Genomic DNA, 20,395 nt, shown 5'->3' with positions numbered 1-20,395 from the left:
TTCCTGGATAGATCTAAGAAGCCTAAAACTAGTTGCTCCTGAAAAAAATCTCTAAAACTGAAGGCATTCTCATAGAGTACAAGAGGATAATTCCATCCTACCCACAACCCATGCCAAAAGTATATCTGTATGTACGTATAAAATTTTATTTTTTCCCAATTACATGTAAAGATAATTTCAACATTCATTTAAAAAAATTTGAGTTCCAAATTCTCTCCCTCCCTCACCTCCTTCTTCCCTAAGATGGTAAGCAATTTCGTATAGGTTCTATATATGCAATCATGTAATATATTTTTATATTAGTTATGTCGTGCCATTTCAGTTCTCAATCAAATGAAATAATACATATTACATACTTCTGGATTGCATAAAAGCTTTTAGAAATATTTTCAACTGATTGTCTCCATAGGATTCCTTTGGAACTATATGACTAGGCCAGACAAAAGTGTCCACACATCAGAACTGAAGAATGCTTCCTGAATGTATTCTAATCCTGTACCTTTAAAGTCAGTCAGCATATTATACAAACAGATTTCCTGAGTGACCACTAGCTGAGGAGCAGTATTTCCTGTACTTACACCTAAATAAAATTTGCCGTAAGGACAAGAAGTACCCGGAGGACTAATTAGAAATGCTACCATAATAGCCTTCCTATAGGATGGCACAATGTTATCTTAGAAGTTTGGTTATCTGCCAACATCACACCCTATTCCAACTCAAGCAGCTTTAGAGAAGAGCCTAAAAATTGAAAACAAAACCCTCGACAGCCACTTCTCTTGACTTTTGTCATGTTAAAGCCAAAACAACTACTAGGACCATAGTAGGAACGTTTCCATGTAAATGAAATATAATTCAAAAGACAAAAACAATTCAATTAAGATTCATCTGAAAAGATGATCCTTAAGCTTCCTGTTACAAATGTTGATATGCCAGTATGAATAAGACTACTATAACATGTTTGTACTTGTTCTTAATTTTGGTTTATAAAACAAGGACTACATTCTCTTTTAGACTTATTTCCTAGGATAAGTAAAAGTATTAAAATATATTTCAGAGGTAACACAAATGTTAAAATACAAATGGAACAATATTATTTTACATGGGAAAAAATCGAGACCACTTCCAAGTTTGGCATCATTATTTCTGAGTATAGGAGGCTCATATGTAGAGTCAGAAAGCTAAGGAAAGGCTGACATTAAATATTCTTGAAATAATCCTAGTATTTTGGTTATCAACTACAATTTCCTAAGGATTAAAGAAACATTCTTTTCACTAAAAACTTGGATTTAACTCTAAAAAATCTAAGAGTCCTAGAATAACCCAAACTATGTGTTCTATTTTATCTATTTTGGCCATAGAGAAAATTTAAGTGTTTGTTCTTTTAAAAGAGTTCAGTTATCAACAAGTCTAGTAGAACATAAGCTCCTTGAGGGCAGGGACCATGTCATTTTTGATCATTGTTCTACTGGTGCTTGGCACCATGTAGACATTCCACTAATGTTTGTTAAATTGAATTATGGAGGTATAAAGGGAATCTTAATGTAAAGATAGATTAGCAACTATCAAACATTCTAAAAAATATCATCACTCATATAGTATGAGTTCTTGTGGACCTTTTATAAACATATCCATAGTGACCTAGGAGGAAAGGCAAGATTCTTGCCACTTCTACTTCCCAAGGCCTGTGTGAATGGAGACTCTGGAGTTTTGTGTCCCCGAAACTGATTTTTGCACAAAGAAATGCAACTGGCAAATGTAAAATTCAGATTAACATAAATTAAGGGATTCTGTGGCTAAGCAGGCTATTTCTAAACTCTGAGAAGTGTTAATGGCTTCTTATATCGATTATGTATCTAAACATTAAGTCAACATTTATTATTCCTTGTAGACCTAAGTTTATTAAACTTGTATTAAATTTTTACAGTACCTAGATAGCTTCCAAATTTTACTTTATTCTCTCTGTCCACAAAAGCCTTGTACTTGTTTGTAGTGATGCTGTAAACAAAGAGTGAACCTGTCCAGTAATGTGATCCAGGGGCTCCCATAACAATTAAGTCCTGGAAGGAAAAATAAAGCACTTTTATTATCAGTGTGAAACTATTTCACCACAAAAGTCTGAAACAGAGATGCTTTATGTGAACATTTAATTCATGGGCAAAAAAGATTATTTCAATACCAAAGAATTTATTATAAATAACTAACATAGTGAAGGCATGAAAATGGCTACTAAGGCTTCATTCAATTCATTCAAAGGGCTTCTGGAGAAAACTCGAAGAATAAACTAGCATTTGAATTTCACTTCTAAATCAAGATATCCAGTGCCTTCTAAAATAAAGGATTACTGAAGATGTATCATTGATTTAAAGCAGAGAAGGTGTTTTGGAAGAACAGAATTGGGAAAGACACCCCTCCCCCATTCAATAAATGATTAGGGATGTACCCACAAAACATGCCACAAAACAAGTTTCTTCAAAATTTTATAGACTTCAGTTCTATTTCCCCTCAGGTTTGCCTTTTAAGACTGAAGTCCTTAACATTTAGGTCTCACCATTAAGTAGCAGCTTATCCCTTTGTTTTGACCATTTTGAAGCTCTTCCCTTGACCTTTTACATGTTCATCTCACTCTCAGAGGCAGAACACTAAACTAGGCAAATTTTGCTCCAAGAGAAATTTTATTAATGGGGAAAATGCAGATCTACAATTCTTCTTCCTACAGTTTGTAACTAATTTTAAAATATTTGGGTACTTATGTTTTAAGTGTGGGTTCTATAAAATGTAAAAATTTATCCTTCAGTAAATTGAAGCCTTGATGTGTTCAATGTTACCTTTTTTGGAAGGCCATTTGGGATAAGACATTCTTCACATTGTTCATTTATTAGAATTTTTTCAAAATATAAATCTAATTTAAAGAACAAAGATTAGGATATAGGCTACCCCCAAGGAAAGCTATTTTATGCTAAGTCTTGCACATTTTACAATGTCAAATAGTATTAATATCAATCATATGAAAGATTTAAGGTATTCATGTTCAGAAAAATGAGGATTCTATAGTTTCAAAAGTTTCCATTGTTTTTTTTTTAAATTTAATCCTTACCTCTGTGTGAAAACTAGATATTCCAGCTTGACATGATGTATACCGTTCTCCAAATTTTCTCAGATGATCTAAAGAAAAAAAGGAAAATAATTTGTGAACTATTTTAAAAATAGTACATCTATTATATGAGACTTTATAAGCGCTTGATGTTAAAATTTTTAAAGGCATAGCCTTTTGTTGTCTCATGTTTTTAAAGAGAGTACTACATCAATACTTTTAAAGATATAAGCCCCTAGGGATTGTTTCATTCATTGAATTTATATCTTCAGCACCCATCTGTCTAGCTTAGTGTTCTGTCTCTGGGATTGTGACGAAGATGGAAAAGGTCAAGAGAGGGGCAGCAAAATGGTCACGACAATGGGATAGGCTACTATAGAAAGGCACGACCAAAATAAAGATTTCAATCTCAAAAGGCAAAAGCTGAGGGGAAATAGAACTGAGGTCTATAAAATTCTGAAGAAAGTAGCATGTTTTATGATTGCATCCCTCATCTTTTATTTAATCGGCACATAGTAGGTGTTTTAAATACTTGTTGATTATCCAATAGATCATCATTTTTTTGAAAAATTCAAAACCGTTTTACATGCCACAATGTAGGGAAAAGCAAGTTAGGGCTGGGCTTCAAAGAGCCAAACTCGAGTCTTCATCACACTCTATGACCTAAGGCAAACAGTTCAGACTCTCTACAGGCCCCCCTTTCCCATTCCCCTTCAATTTCCTCATTTATAAAGTGAGAAGCTGAAATAGGTGATCTGAGTAAGGCCCCTTCCAGCTGTGATATTTAGCCCCACAAACATCTCTCTTACAGAAGGCACAGATTTCATTTTTTTGCAAAAGAAAATGAAGTGCCTCCTGTTAAATAATTTGCGTGTGGTCACATAATTTGTGAGTTTTCAAGATTAAATATTTAAGATCCACAATTTCCATGTTCCCTTCCATTGAACAGATGACATTTTGTTCCAAATGACTATTTTAACTGAAACTCTAACAGCTATAGTAGATGTATTGGGTGGAGATTTTTATTATACACTGATATTGATCACTGCACTAAACATAAATTACCTCTCTCCAATCTAAATGCAATATATTGAGGTTTAAGGGAGCTTAAAGACATATAGGTTTCTAACAGTCTATATGGGTTTCTAACACTCTTCAATATGCTAGAAAAATGAGAAATCAAATCAGCAGGGGAAGAATCCAGTCAATTTTACCTTTAAAGATAAGTCAAATGAGACATTTGCTATCCTGTTAATAAAAAACCAGATGACTAAATTTCCCCTTTATCAACCAGTACTCTTAGTTTCAGCTCTCTGCAATGAGTACAAAAGACAATTCTCGGTCAGAAGTCTTTCATATCCTGCAACCTTTGCTGTCTTTACTACTATTTTTTTTGATAGGGAGAAGAAGGAATGTGAAGGACAACAGAGAAAGAAGGCTCTGGGTGTGTGTATGTACATCTCATATGTAAAAGAGAGTGACAGACAGGTGGAACTGGTAGGCCCTGAGTAGAAAGATGGCCAGGCTAGCATCTGGGTTGGGGAGAACTATCAGGGGTGTTCTAAGAGGTCATATATAAAGTCTTGCTTTCCAATTCATATCGACATTAGTGTCTACTCGACCTACCTAAGCCCTGTGTTGCTATGGCTCCTACCAGCTGTTCACATCCTGGGTAGACCAGGAAGGAAAAGCTTTTCAAATTTCACTTATTTATGTGCCTACACAAGAGAAGGTGAATGAACCATAAAAAGTAGAGACAGAAATGTGAAGAGACAGAGATGGTGAAGGAGAAAGAGAGACAGAGACACAGAAACAGCAAGAGACAGAGAGAATGTACATACAGAGCTCCATTTAGACTCTAAAGCATTTTGAGAAGTGAGGGGTAAATTAAACAAATAGAGTAATCTTCACAGAACAGTGTCACTATTTTGTTGGAAGGGCAATGCATTTCCAGAACATGAGAAACACTTATTTTTGAATATAACTATAGAGAACACATTTTTATTTCCAAAACTAAATATAAATGATTCTTAATTATCCATGTCATTGGCAGAACTCACCCCCCTATCCTAGCAGAAAAGAGTTAACAATAATATCTTTCTCCTTAAGTACATACATTTCATAGATTATTTAGAGCTAGCCCTACTAGCTACAGAGTACAAAATGAAACGGGAGTAATTTTAGGAGTTAAATAATTTTTAAATAACTGGGGAAAAATATAGAACCAATTTATTTATCCATAAGTAAAAATATTTTTCAACCTGAGAATCATGAACCAAGATGCATCTACATTTTTAAAGCAACATATATTTGTTTCTCATGACCCAATATTACAACCTCACCTCACCTTGATAACAGGGAGCCATTCTTTTACTGTGCTCTGTTCGCAAGTCAGGGGGCATTAGATAACAAACACCATTGGGAAGCTCATAGTCATTTTTCATGAAATATATATTTTTCCATCGATGTCCACAAGCCTGCATGAAATACAAATGCAAATTATGTACATACATAGCAGTAGTCATGCTGTAAATATTTGCATAACACCAACTGAGGACAAAATGCCAATACATACCACAATAGTTCCATCCTCTTTTGGCTGTCTGGAAAGACTGACCCCCAACCACTGATTGTTTCTTTCTCCCAAACATGTCTTTCCACAATAGTCTCCAGCAGGGCTGCCTATAGAATGTACAAAAAGATTGCTTTCCATAGTTATCACAGAAATAACATTACACTACATCAGCTCATAAAAATAAGTACATGAATTCAGAAAATCCCAAGTGAAATTAAACTCTGCTTTTGCTTTCTCGATTCTGTACTCAGTATTCATGAAACTGTGGCAGATAGGGAGTTTTGAGTCTATTATGTTTTCTGAGCATGCTTATTGTCTCTTAATATAGGCTATATTAGTCGAATACAGATCTATGCTGTCAAACTGTTAGTATAGTAGAGACACAACTTTACTTCTATGGGATAACTAAAAGGAGTAAGAGAGCACTAGTCAAAAAAGTGAGGAAAACCAATTTAAGCATTGCTTTGAATAATTTTCAAAATATAACTAGACCAATTGAAAATTGATTCACAATTTTCTTTTGACTATTAACCCACAATGAGTTTAAGTATCAATTTAAATCAGGAGAGACTAAGATGCATGCTGAATTAGCATTCCTTTGTATTCCTTGGGTATAATACAACGATTGGCACATAGTAAACACTTCATAGATGCTTGTTGATGAAATGGCAGGACCAAAATTCAAATTCTATCTCTGCCACTAACTTTATGGGCCCATTTTCTCCTCTCAGAAATTAGACTGATCTAGATGACCTCAGATATTCCTTCCAGCTCTCAATCAGTGTTGCTGATCCTGATAGAGAACCTAACTACCGCTGATGATACCTGGCCCAGGTAAACTATGCTCAACTATTGAAAGTGCTGGTGGATTAAGGACTGAGTCATCTGCAGTGTTAGATAAAAGACCACAGAGAATGAGAGAGCCAGTATGGTGTAGTGAGAGGCACTATGATGTAGGAACTAAAGTACTAGACTTGGCTTCAGCAAGAACTTGGTTCAAATCCTGCCTGTGACACCTATTAGTTGTCTCTCTGAGCCTCAGTTTCTTAATCTGGAAAATCTGACCATATTATTCCTTCACTCAACAATGTTCCAGTTTCAAGTATCTCTAAAATTCAAGCACAAACTCCTCTGTTTAGTATTCAAAAGCCCTTCACAACTTAGCTCCAACCTACCTTTTCTAGTCATCATATATTGCTTGACTTCGCATACTTTATAATATACCCAGACTGACTTCCTTGCTAGTCCTTACACATAACCTTCTATTTCCATGCTTTATAAAGGTCCTGGATACATACTCCTCTTCTCCAATTCTCAAAATCCCTAGTTTCCTTCAAAGCTGAGCTCTGATGCCACCTTTTCCACAAGGGTTTTTTTCTGATTCCCCCCAGCTATACATCTCAATCTTTCCCCCTACCGTGAATTTATTTTGTACATATTTATATGAATATGTAACAGGTTATCTTCCCCTATTGAAAGGGCAGAAACTATTTTATTTGCCCATGTGTCCTGAACACAGTTCCTGACACATCATAAATGCTTGTTGTTGTTTGACTGAAGTATTCACAAGAAGAGGTTATTGGGAGTATCTGATCCTGCCTTTGCCAATAAATGTATATGACACTCTATCTCCTGTTTCCTAGGCACTCCTTATTTAGCTGTTCCTTATAAAGTCGTTCTCTTCCTTTAAGATGCAGCTCAGCTACCATCTTCTGCAGGAAGTCCTTCCTGACTCCTCCTAATTCCTCATGCTCCTTTCAAACTACCTTGTATTTAACTGCTTTGCATATTTTTGTTTGGGAAGCTAGATGGTGCAGTAGATAGAGTACTGATCCTGGAGTAAGGAGGACATGAGTTCAAATGTGACCTGAGATACTAGCTGTGTGACCCTGGGCAAGTCACTTAACCCTATTTGCCTCAGTTTCCTCATCTGTAAAAGCAGCTGGAGAAGAAAATGGCAACTACTCTAGTATCTTTGCAAAGAAAATCCCAAGTCGGGTCATAAAGAGTAGGACATAACTGAAATGACTCAACCACAAATACATTTGTTCATTTTATGTTTGTGCTGTACATATTTGTTCCCTCATAAGAATGTAAGCCCCATGTAAGTAGGAATTGCTTCACTCTTTATCATATATTGCCTGGCACATAGTAGATGCTTAATAAATGCATGTTGATTGACTATTCTTTCTATTTAACTTCCAGAGAATAAAAGAAGAGTTATCACAGGTTGGGAACACTGGTGGGCCTTGATTATTGTTGTTTTTAACTTAGTTTTTATATCATATTGATGCATTTTAATATTCCCTTCCATTTCAATTTCATTGTGTCTGAATCATTAGGCTTCCCACACTGGAATCATTTTTCCTATAAACCTGGCATCTTAATCAGGGGTTCTTAATCTAGAGTCCATGGATAGATTTCAGGGGCTCCATGAAACCTTTCCTTTGGGTAGGAAAAAAGGAGATCTTTATTTCCACTAAACCATAGCCAAAATTGAGCATTTCCTTCAATTATCTGAAAACATTATTCCACAAAAGGGTCCTTATGTTTTCACCAGAATACCAAAGAGATCCACAAAAGGGACAGACACAAAAAGGTTAAGAACCCCTGGATTTTAAAGGAAACAATCCACATTTAGAGTGTTTGATGACATGTTTAAGGCTAACGTATTAGAGATGTGATTCCTTCACATCGTTTTTCTCCATCCCCCCCACCACCACCACAAGCATAATTTTGCTGTATGAAGTCTGGGGAGATGAGCCTGTATTTGTTTGTTCTACAAAAAGATGTCAAGGGAAAACAACCAAACCCTCAAACACAGCTGCCCTGAGCAAACTGTACACAAAAGCCAATCATGTAGCCATCAAGGAACAATGCAGTGTGGTTTCACAACAGCATTGTTACATAAGTAAATAGGTAGGAAATTCCATATGCAGGCAGAAGCTGTATTCATCACTTATTGCTGTGCTTTGTTGAGTTTTCCCCAAAGACTGCGTATGATATGTTTATTCAGAGTGGCACAGAAAATGGTCAAAAATGCATTTAAAGTAGACATTTTCATTTTGCTTTTTTTTTTGTTTTTACAAAAAACAATGTTCTGAGTGAAAACAATCTCTGTGCTAAGATCAAGAATGGCAAAATAGCAACTAAATGTTCTCTGGTTTGGGTAAAAATTTTAAACACAGGGTATTATTACTAAAGTTGATGGCTGTGGCTACATGATGCCAAAAACAAAACTATCTACTACACGGTATTCAATTTCTAGTAGCCTGACTTGTTCATTCAACCACCCAGTTGTTTGATTCTCAAGAAGAAAAAAATTTAACTCATAAATTTCTATTAGATTAGATTCAATAAAATAGTTAACTCATGCATATATATGAGTTAACTATTCTATTTATAACTGTTACATATGATGTATATTATATATAACTATAATATAACTATATATAAGTATTGAGAGGGAGAGAGAGAGAACGAACATGAGAGAGAACACGAGAGAGAGGGCTAGAAGGGGCCTTACAGGTTAGATTAACTCCCTCATTTTACAAGAAGAAAGCAGTGTATTATAGCAGAAAAATCACTGACTCTGAAGTCAGCAGACCTCAGTTAAATCTCAACTCTGAGTTCCTGGAGAATAGGGATTGTTTCATGTTTTGTATTTATAGCTCCAGTGCCTGCCCCATAGTAGGCACTTAATAAATACTTTTTGATTTACTTGTGTGACTTTCAGAAAGTCACTTAACTGACCCAGGCCTTAGTTCCCCCTCCTGCAAAATTAGGGGGTTGGACTAGATGGTCTCCAAGATCCTATCCAAGTCTAGGTCTATGATCCCAAGAAACTGAGACCCTGAAAGGTTAAGTAGTTACCCAAGGTCACACAAATACCCAGTGGTAGAACTGCTCCTCCAATTCCAAACACAGAACTCTTTTTCATTGTACCAGTCTCCTCTCCAATACTTCAAGTACTTTAAAATACTTCAAGGATGGCCCTCTCTCAGAACCTCAATACCTTTCACATGCAAGTCAAGACATCACCTGTGTTGTCATTGATCCTCTATCAAAATGAGGGCCAAATAACAACAACCTTTATAAGAAATATAGAGGAGTGACCATGGGAACCCCACTCGACACCTGCAATGATTTTACAAAAATATGATCAGTAAATTAAAAAAAAATATATTATTTAGTAGAGGAAAAATTTTGATTGTAATTAGAGTCACCTAATCAGGAACAGTAATTTTTAACTTGAAATAGATTCCATAGGCATGGAATCAAAGGATAATACCCTAAGAATTCAATGTAAGATCCTTAAAAGCAAGGATTATTTTTTTTCTGTCTTGGATTCTAGTGTGTAATAGGAGAATAACAAATGCTTGCTAAACTTTGTCCGAAGAAGAAACATGAGAATATGCCTCCCTCCCCTCCTTGAAGAGGAGCCTATGGTTGTAGAACAGTGCAGAAACCAGCAAATTCAAGTAATGCTTTGGTTCATTTTGCTGAACTGCTTCCACTCCCCTCACCCTAGTTTGTTTCTTTTTTTAAGGTAGGAGTCTTAACCTTTCTGTGAGTCATGGATTCTTTTTGCAGTGTGGTGAAGCCTGTGGACCCCTTCTCAGAATAATGTTTTAAATACATAAAAAATAAAATGCATGGGATCAAAAAAACCCAATCATACTGAAATACAGTTATCAAAGTATTAAAAAAAGTCCACTGACTCCAGGCTACAGAGTTCTGTCATAAAGTATAGCTCTCTGGGAAAAAGGGCCTGGAAACATTGATGTCAAAACAAATAAGGTCAGTCAAAACTTTAAAAAATAAATACGTGGAATTGCATTTATTTGGACATCATACTAAAATATGCTGCCATCAATCATCTTTTCATGGGAGGAAGAAATGGACATTCTCATTCTCAGGACTATAGATCTATTCTGCTACTGTCCTACTCTCCCCTCCCTTCCCCGCCCCCACCCCATTTCTAGAGTATGATGACAATGGATGGTCAAGTCTGTTCCTGAATTGTATCAGAATTGAAAAAGCCTTATTCCAGTTTGAAAGTAATATTTATAGGCCTCTGTCCCTCTTGCTTTCAACCAGAATGAGAAGTAGAAAGCCAAACACTAAGCAGAATGTTATTCGTGTAGTAATATAGTACTTCTGATTTGGTGAAATCTGAAGATTATTGGAAATGTCAAGAGAAAGCTAATTCTGTTACATTTTCCTGACAGAGGAACATAAGCAAACTCAGATTATCTTCATATTTTATCCAAATGCCATGCTGAAATGATTTATAACCTGATTTTCAATTCAGTTCATACTTAACTCATCTACACTCCTAGTAAATCAAATCAGCTTTATAATGTAAAAAGTACTTTACATGGCTTAACATAAAAGAGGTCAGCAGAAATTAACATGTGATAATTTTCCCTGCTCTTATAGAATTGGAATGACTAATTCTAAGCACAGCTGAATGTATTTTCCCAGTAGACAAAGTCACACAGAACTATACTCTCTCTAGCTCATGCTGTAGATAAATCCCACAGATTCTCATTTCTCCTTTGGAAAAAGAAAATGTGAGGCTGTTTATTTACTACTTGAATTCTTCTTCTCTACTGCCTTGTTCAAATCTATGCAATCACTACGAGTAAACATTTCTGAGAAACAGAATATAAAATATGTTACTACTATGGCAGCTTGATATGTTCATCGTGATTCCTTTCTGGGAAGCTCTGCCCTGTGGTTAGATGGAAACATCACAGCTCCAAACTCCAAGGCAGTTATTTAAACTTTCTGGATGCCAGTTTCCTTATCTGTTTAATAAAAGGATTCAACTAGATATCCCAGGTTGCTTCTAGTTCGTCATGCCACCATGTGACATACGTATCTCATACCATCATAGAGAATGTAACACAAACCCCTTGAGCACAGGAGCTATTTCACATTTGTCCTTATATTTACAGTATCTAACACAGTGTCTGCAAACAGCAGGTGTTTGATAAGTGCTCATTTACAGATTTATATGCATGAAACAGTCAATAAGCATTTACCGAATGGCACACTTTCTTATACTAGGCTGCTAAAAAGCTTTACATTGAAGGAAGGATAGATCATTGAGATGTATCTATGTACACCTGAGGATTTATTTACTGTTTTCAAAATTGTGTCTTTAATTTTTTTTAAACTAAGTTTCCTCCAAATACATCTATGGCATCTTCTCATTTCTCACCTGATTGTACCTCTCTGAGACTTCTCTGACTTTTCCATCAAACCCCAGGCAGCTCATTACTGGGAAAATCTTATCATCCTGCAAGATCATCCTTGGTACTACACCTCATCTCCACCCTCTGTCCCTCTGATTAGAGAATGGAGCTATGAACTCCAAGACCCCCACTTAAGGAAGGAGCTCAGCTCAGACTTCTTCTCGTTTCTCACCTGACTGTACTACTCTGAGACGTCTTTGATTTTTTCCCTTCATGCCTCTGTTTCAGGTACCTTTCCTCACTCCCCCACCTCTTGCTTTTCAGCCTTTTGTGGGTAGTGCTCCCCTATTAGACTATAACTTACTTGAGGACACAGACGGCCCCAAGTCCCCATAAACTAAAGAGTAATGAGGATATCAAATTGAATATAAAGTCCTTGAGGGCAGTGATGGTTTCATTTTTATCTCCTCTGTATCCCCTAGCACCCAACATAGTGCTGGTCTATCATTTGAAAGTGCTTAATAAATGCTTATTGAATCAGTGATTGACCTTCATTTCTAAATATCTAGCTCACTTTTAAAAATAACATTGAGGTTTATTTCTATTCATACATAGTACCTTCAAAAGTTTCTTCTAACATATTTGCTAACACCGGGGCGGGGGGAGTTAAAATGAGAAGCTATTTTTATTTCATATTTTTCATGAAGCTCACCCCTCAACATAACCTTATACGGAGAGACAATGAAGGTAGACTTACTTTTACCTTGTTGAGAGAAAAATATACTCTGTATTGGCCCATGTCTTTATTCTCTCCTTTCTCTAAGTCCATTGTTGAACGTGGCAGGAAAAAAATATGCCTATGGCTACACAAGTTGGATTTCAGATAGATGAACTCAAATACAGCATCTTGATAATAAATCAACCAGCAGAGGGAGCCCACAGTGTTGTATGAATAGGCAACACTTTCATGACCTCGAATAATAATCTGTACGTTAATGTGACCCTCCTGGAAAGTCTTACTCTCTCTATTTTTTATCCACTCTTTCTCACCTTCACTTCCTAATCACTCTAACTTTGGACATTTCCCTAGCACCTAATAAAATTTATTAGCAATACATAAGTGAGAGATTTGTTGCTAATTAGTTCAAACTAATACATGTAGTGAACATCAATAGAAACTCTGTTAGAAAAATACAATAACTAAGTTGAGTAGTGGCATAGGAAATTGCTAAACTTCTTATCAGACTACAATTTTGAAGTTCCCTTTCTCTAGCTTGGCTAATAGCTAACACAATTTTAAACATACTACAGCAAGTAGTCAAATAATAACTATAAATCATAAGCATAATTTATATCTCTAATAAAGATTATCAATGGATTTCAATGGCATATGCAAAGAATGTCAGATCACACACCATTAATGTCTAATTATACCAAATTTACATGAGCTAAATTTCTTATCAACACAATACTACATAAAGTCATATAGTTGTTTCCTATTATTTGCAGCCAGAACTATAAATATTTTCACCATTTTCTCCTATTTACAGAGGGCTGTTCTGGACCTGGGCTGCGTAGCTTCAAAGTGGAAAAGCTGGGTTTATGGTCTGAAGTGATCTAGTCTAAAGGAGCACCAGGATTCCAAAGGCTCAACATCCCTTCTGAAGTATTTGTAAGTATGTGTTTGGATCTGAAACTTAAGTCTCCAGATCCTGTAAAAGAACACCATTCAAGAACTAGCTAGCAAGGAAGTATAAATAATACCTCTATCTGGATGTACCCAGGGTAAATACTACTTAAAGTGGGTATAATTTTGAAATGATTTTCCTTAAGTGCACATTTAATCATTCATTCATAGTTTAAAATATAACTATTGCTTAAAACCATAATGCTATAATAAAATGTCAAATATTAGAAAATGAAGTATAATTTATAATGATATACACCAATGTATATGATTTCATCAATGCATTTATTTTCTCTAATAACAAAGACCCCACTCCATCCATGTCTTCCCAACATTGTGTGACACTTATCCAAGTCCATTACTGATTAATGTTCCACTTCCTTAATAAAAAAAAAAACCCTGATATTTGCCTGATCTTTGTTATTACTGACCTTTCTCTATATGGCTCACACAGCATCCCATCTCCCATCTCCATGTCTTTTCAATGGTCGTCCTACATGTTTGGAATGTACACCTTTCTCATCTCCACCTCATAAAATCCCTCTTATTGATTCAAACCTCAAGTATCACTTTCTACAAGACTAATTTGTGATCACCCAACTATAATCACCCAACCTCCCTAACTACTTTATACTCAATAAATCTCTATTTGTTCTCTTAATATGCTTATGTGTCCTTATACATGTAATTGCTCTCTCCTTCCTCCCCACTCCCAATAGAATGTTAGCCCCTTGAATAGATAGATTCTTTCATTCTTTATATTTGTATCCCTCATGTCCAGCACATTGCCTGGCACATAGTAGGTACTTATATACTTGCAAATTGATTCACTGATGTCCCTCCAGGATGATAAGCTCACATTCCATCTCTTGGCTCTGGGCATTTTCTCTAGCTATCCCCTATGCTTGGAATGCTGTCTCTTCTCTGTTCCAATTTCTGACCTCCCTGGCTTCCCTTATGTCCCAACTAAAATCCAACCTTCTACAGGAAGCCTCGCCCAACCCCCTCTTCATTCCAGCACCTTCCTTCTGTTAATTATTTCCTATTTATCCTGTATATAGCTTGCTTTGAATATATTTGTTTGAATGTTACCTCACCCATCAGATTGTAAGCCCCTTGAGGACCAGAACTGTTTTTTGCTTCATTTCGGATCCCCAATTCTTAGCATGATGCCTGGGGCAAATAGTAGGCACTTAATAAATGTTAACTGAATTAAAATGAATTAACAAGGGTACCAGTGGATCACATGGACTGGCCATCAATTATCCCTCACTCTCACCACATGACCAATCTATTTCCACCACCACCTCCAGCCCAATCATACATTTCTTTGATAAGATCTTTTATTCAGCTTCTCTTTTATAGCTCCTGTGTAATATATTACAACCTGCTCACACACACCATTTGCCTCTCCTTCATTGCCCTCAGGGTGATACTCATTTTCTATTCTTTAGAGAACATATTTTTCCATAACTTGCAGCCATATATAGAACAAAAAACCCCTACTTATACCAATAAAACGTGCTCTTGATTCAGGTAGATGTTTGCAAACACTCAAAGAACAATGATTTCACAAAGGCAATCTAGCCCATTCTCATTCCCCTGCTCAATACTGGATCCAATTCCTTGTCCAAGTAGAATGTCTATCCAAAACAAGATGAATGAATTTACAAGTCATCCATCTAACAACATCTCATAGTTTGGACAACAGACATTCTTCATCCACTTCATTTTTATGGGCAGATAGGTAATCTAACACCTACTGAGTGCTGGAACGTTAAGCTTTGAAGTCCTCTGCAACTTAATGCAGTTTGAACCATGTTATCCACAAACAGGAGCATTGGTAAAGACATTACCATCTACAGCAGTAGTTCTTAGTCTTTGCTGTGTCATGGATCCCTTTGGCAGCCTGGTAAAGTCTTTGGGCCCTTTCTCAGAAAAAAATGTTTTTAAATGTATAAAATACAAGATAGAGGGAACCAATCATCTCAAAATAAAGACAAAAATTTTCCCAGTCCTTGGAAAAAAAGGGGTCAAATTCTTAATGCTCAGGATACCTTAAATGTAAGCCCTCTCTTGAAATTAAGTATACTATAAAAAATTTGTAAAGAGTATTCAAAAGTGTGCCATATTTTTGGTATCCTTGAAATAACCATGATCAAAATAAAAAGTACAAGGTAATCTGTTGGCATTATTCATTAGCAGGTAGCCTTTACTTAAAATAGTACAAAAAGTTTGTGAATCTACATTTTAAAAAGGACGTAAAGAGTCTGGGCAACAAAGCTGTATTGGGAAGCTAGGAAAGAGGATATAGCTTCAAAGCACTGGAAATCAAAAAGCCAGCTCAGAAGTCAGCATCACTCTGGGAGTTTGTTCCATCATCCTTTACCAGAGTGGAATGTCAAGTTATAGAGGCCCCGAGGCTCAGATCAAGGTGAAGAGCACCAATATCATCTGAACCTTCTCAGCTAGAAGTCTGACAAACTGAGGTGTGGGGTAGAGGGAAGGTAGAGGATGAGAAACATGCAATGATGTCACCATAAGTATTTCTTCAAAAAGACAAAATTCTCTGTGTAAATACAGACTCTAAAAATTTAATAATAGAAAGCCATACTCTAGAAGACCATGATGACAGTCCAACTTTGAGATGAGAAAAATAATAATATAATGTGACGAGGTTGTTGCAAGAATTATAATAGTATCTTTCCAAGATTGTGTAATTAAAAAGAATTTTCAATTTGTAACAATCATATGGTTTTCCACAGAAGATGCTTTTACTAAAAATAGGTATGACACCCTTTAGACTGTAATGTGTATATATCTGCATATGTATGTGTACATATATAAATAAATATATAGGCATGTATGTAGAACATGTGCATCCATGTAGTATATGTAGATGTATGTATACGTGCATGTTCCAATACTCTAAAAATCCCATGGGCCCATTACTCCGGTTATTTCCCCCAGTGATGCAGAGTACAAGCCACCCATGCTTGCCCATCCTGTGTAACTCTTATCCATGAATCCCTACGGGAAAGGTACCTACTCAATATGCTAGGAGTCAAACATATGTGTATATTAGCATAAGATATGGCTATCTGAAAAAATCCATAGATATGATAATGATCTCTATCTATTACTTGCTGCTTTCCTGAGGCTGGTTCAGTTCCATCCAATTCCTGAACTTCTCTGTTTCATAGCCTCAGTCCTCCTCAAATACTTCATTCTCTCTCACTCCTCTCTACTCTCCCTTCCTCCTACAGACACATATCTACACAGCCTCTACACCATTCAGGCCCTCACCATCCCTAACCTAAACTACAACAGTCTGCTAGGCCTCCCTGTTTCCCAGCCTCTTCTCCAATCCCTTCTCTGTTAATATGCCAAAGTGACATTCCTAAAATGCTGGCCTGACCATGTCACTTCTCTGCTCAAAGTTTCAGTGGTTCCCTCTTGCCTATAGGATAAAATACAAATTTTTCTATGTGACATTTAAAGTCTTTCACAATCTTTCCCCAATCTATATTTCTTGGCTTCTTTTAAATTACTTCCCCCATTCACTCTTTTCCAGCCAAACTCTCCATCCTCTTCCTCTTTGTCTTTGCTCAGGCTGTCCTCTGTGCGAGGAATGCTCTTACTCCTCACTTCTACCTCAGGAGTACCATCAGCTCCTTTCAAAGCTCAGTTCAGTTGCAACCTACAAGAGGCCATGTCAGATTGGAAACCCCCAACTATTGGTGTTCCTCCCTTTGAATTTATTTTCTATATTTTTTTATTCACTTATTAATGCAGATGCTGTTTCCTCCCTGCAGAATGGAGGATGCTTGAAAGCCAAGCCAGTCTTCACTTTGGTCTTTGTGACTCTGGCACCTAGCAGAGCACCTACTATATTTTCTGCACTAAATAAAATATACTTCAGACTGCCTCAGTGAGAGAATTCCTGTTTCTAAGCATTCTGAGGTTTTCATCTGGTACAGGATTTTAGAGCTGGAAAGGAACACCAGAGATTACCTGCTACAGAGGCAAATGTCTGCCGTTCTTCACTCAGATTCCTCCCCCTGCTCCCCCCCTACTTTTTAGTTCATGTGATTTGGCTAACGGGGCTTTTGTGACCCAGAACTGACTTGAACTTATGCATAGGTACTGCCAGTACCCAGCATTCACTCCTAGCAAAGAAACTTGGGCAGAACTGGCCCAGTCACATGAACACAATGAGCTAGGTGCAGTTTTCCAATATTTAACTTCAGGGTTGTTGCCAAAAGGATCTATTTTTTAATCATTAGGGGTATCATCCAAAGTACAAGAGAATGATCAAGCACGTATTAGGCAAAAGATGCAATCTGGAATGTATAACAGAAAACTACCAACAGAAAACTCAAAGGAAAGGAAATTCTATCCCTTGAGAGCCATGACTTGGTAAATTGCTAGAAAGCAATAAGCTCAGTGAGTTATGCTACTCTAACAAATAAAGATATGAATGGTACTCTCAGTTTGGGGGATGGGTGACCAGAAGTAACAGATCTATGGAATTCATGGGTCATTTGGTGTCTTAAAAAATAAAAACACGTGAAAGTTTTCAAAAGGAATCTGTCTGGAATTTCAACGGGGAGACATTTGCCTTTCAGTGATAGAGCTAGCCAAGCTAATCAGACAGAAGTAATTACTGGTTTAAAGTAACCTCTCACATTTTCCAAATATATTCTACTATGTAAACCAAGATTTTGGCTCAGAGAATAAAATCTTGAGGTGGAGGGCAGTGCGGAGAAGAAAATTAATAAAGAATACTTTCTGATGGATCATAATTCACAGAATTCTAGAGCTGGAAAGGACATTAGTCAGTCTGTTCAGCTAGGTCCATTCATTCCAATGAGATAAAGCTAAGTATATATAGGGATACTGGAGTAAGCAGTAAGAAGGTAAGAATCCTATTCACTCGAAGCCCTGGGAAAGCTCCTATAGGAATGTTTGCATGTTGCTTGATAAAGGGAATTCCCATTTACACAGAGGACAACAACCAGAAAGTTCATATGACCGTAGTGCTGTATTTTAGGCTAACTGAATTTCATGGTGACAAACTTGAAATACAATAAGGTGCTAATGCTCTTTTTTAATCATCAAATAAAAGTCAAATTGTATTCAGTCTTAATTCGCTTGACAGATGTATTTTACTATATTTGAATTCCTTGAAAATTGGCAATCACACATAGCATGTATGTTAACTCTCAGCTAGGTATAATATTCCATTACAGTGTTACCAAAATTTGTAAATATGGGAACATAGCTCCACTGAACAAATAAAGCTTTGGTGAGAAATGAGGAAAATTCTGATCTTGGTAATGGATTATCAGCAGTGTCAGGTGCAGACAGCAATGGAGGCAACGGTTCTGCCTAAGGCCTCAGTGTTGCTAAGGAGATGATCTGAAAGTTAATGTCATTGTTTTTCAGTCATTTCAGTTGTGTCCAACTCTTTGTGACTCCATATGGGGTATTCCTGGTAAAGATACTGGAGTGGCTTGCATTTCTTTCTCTAGCTCATTTTACAGATGAGAAAATGAGGCAGCTAGGTGGAGCAGGGGATAGAGTGCTGAGTCTATAGTCAAAAAGACTCATCTTCCTGAGTTCAAATCCAATGTCAGGCACTTACCAGCTGTGTGACACTGGGCAAGTCACTTAATCCTGACTGCCTCAGCTTCCTCATCTATAAAATGAGCTGGTGAAGGAAATGGAAAACTACTCCAGTATCTCTGCCAAGAAAACCTCACATGGGGTCACAAAGAGAGAGTCAGACTCAACTGAAATGACTGAATAAGAGACAAACAGGGTTAAGGGACTTGCCCAGAGTCACATAGTTAGTAAGTGTCTGAGGCTGCATTTGAACTCAGGTCTTCCTGACTCTAGCCCCAGCACTCTATCCACTGCACCACCAAGAAGGAGAGACCATTAATAAATAAATTAGTGAATAATAATAAATAAATGAATAAATAAATTTTTATTAATTGTATCCCCAGCACTTAGCACAGTATCTGGCACACAGTAGAAATCCAATAAATATTTATTGCATTGCATTGGATTGAACCAACTGGGGCACGTCATTGGGCACTGACCATGCTGGGAGAGGCATAAATATCCCAAATGTGCTAAAAGCACTAGGGATCTGGAGCTCCCTTTGTCTATAGATAAGGGAGGATAGGAATGCCACACAGAAAGAAGCCCTCTCCCAGAATGCACGTTGGTGTCTTCTATGATATTTTTACCCTTGATATGGATATGTACACTAGTAGAATCATAGAATATAACTTCAAAAAGATGCTGAAATTGATGAATTTGTTTTGACCATCCCTACCCTCTCGTATTACAGATGAGATAAATAAGATTTTGAGAAGGAAAGTGAAACTCATCCAAGGTCACAGGATGAGTTAGTTGCACACTGGGACTTGTGAACCTCAAAATATGTGGATTTGATGTGTGAATTCCAGGGCTGGAGTGAGGCTTTAGGATAAAGAGCAGTGATGTGGTAGAAAAAGTCCAGAGGGCAGCCTGGAGAGGAATGAGACAGATCCTCACTGTAGCCTCAGAACTGACCCTCTGGACATGCGCTCTGCACCTGCAGCCTCTCTCTCTGATTAGATGGCTCCTTGCAGATTCTCCATCTTAGAAGGATGCCCAAGTCAGTCATGTTTCATTCCTCCCCAAACTGTACTCTGAACTTCTACCAAGCATCTATGCCAGGTACCTCAATTCCTTTCATGCATTGTATGTAAGCTTTCTACTTGTATTTGTATTGTTAGTGCTAAGCACAATTCCTGGCATATAGTAAGCACAATAAATGCTTGTTG

General features: G+C 36.8%; 1 protein-coding gene across 1 annotated transcript in view; it reads right to left on the bottom strand.

The window, feature by feature from the left end:
* The window catches only part of ITGA4 (integrin subunit alpha 4), a 93,101-nt gene that overhangs the window by 59,354 nt on the left and 13,352 nt on the right, over nt 1–20,395 (bottom strand). The window contains exons 3-6 of the mRNA XM_036743445.1: nt 5,667–5,773; nt 5,439–5,568; nt 3,095–3,162; nt 1,928–2,057 (exon numbers count right to left, since the gene is read on the bottom strand). Of these exons, the coding sequence (XP_036599340.1) occupies nt 1,928–2,057; nt 3,095–3,162; nt 5,439–5,568; nt 5,667–5,773 (435 nt within the window). The remainder of the gene's footprint in view (nt 1–1,927; nt 2,058–3,094; nt 3,163–5,438; nt 5,569–5,666; nt 5,774–20,395) is intronic.

Source organism: Trichosurus vulpecula, chromosome 2 (assembly GCF_011100635.1).
Source record: "Trichosurus vulpecula isolate mTriVul1 chromosome 2, mTriVul1.pri, whole genome shotgun sequence".
NCBI classification, from domain to species: domain Eukaryota; kingdom Metazoa; phylum Chordata; class Mammalia; order Diprotodontia; family Phalangeridae; genus Trichosurus; species Trichosurus vulpecula.
Note: the sequence above shows the minus strand (reverse complement) of the source record. Positions and strands in the feature narration are given on the sequence as shown.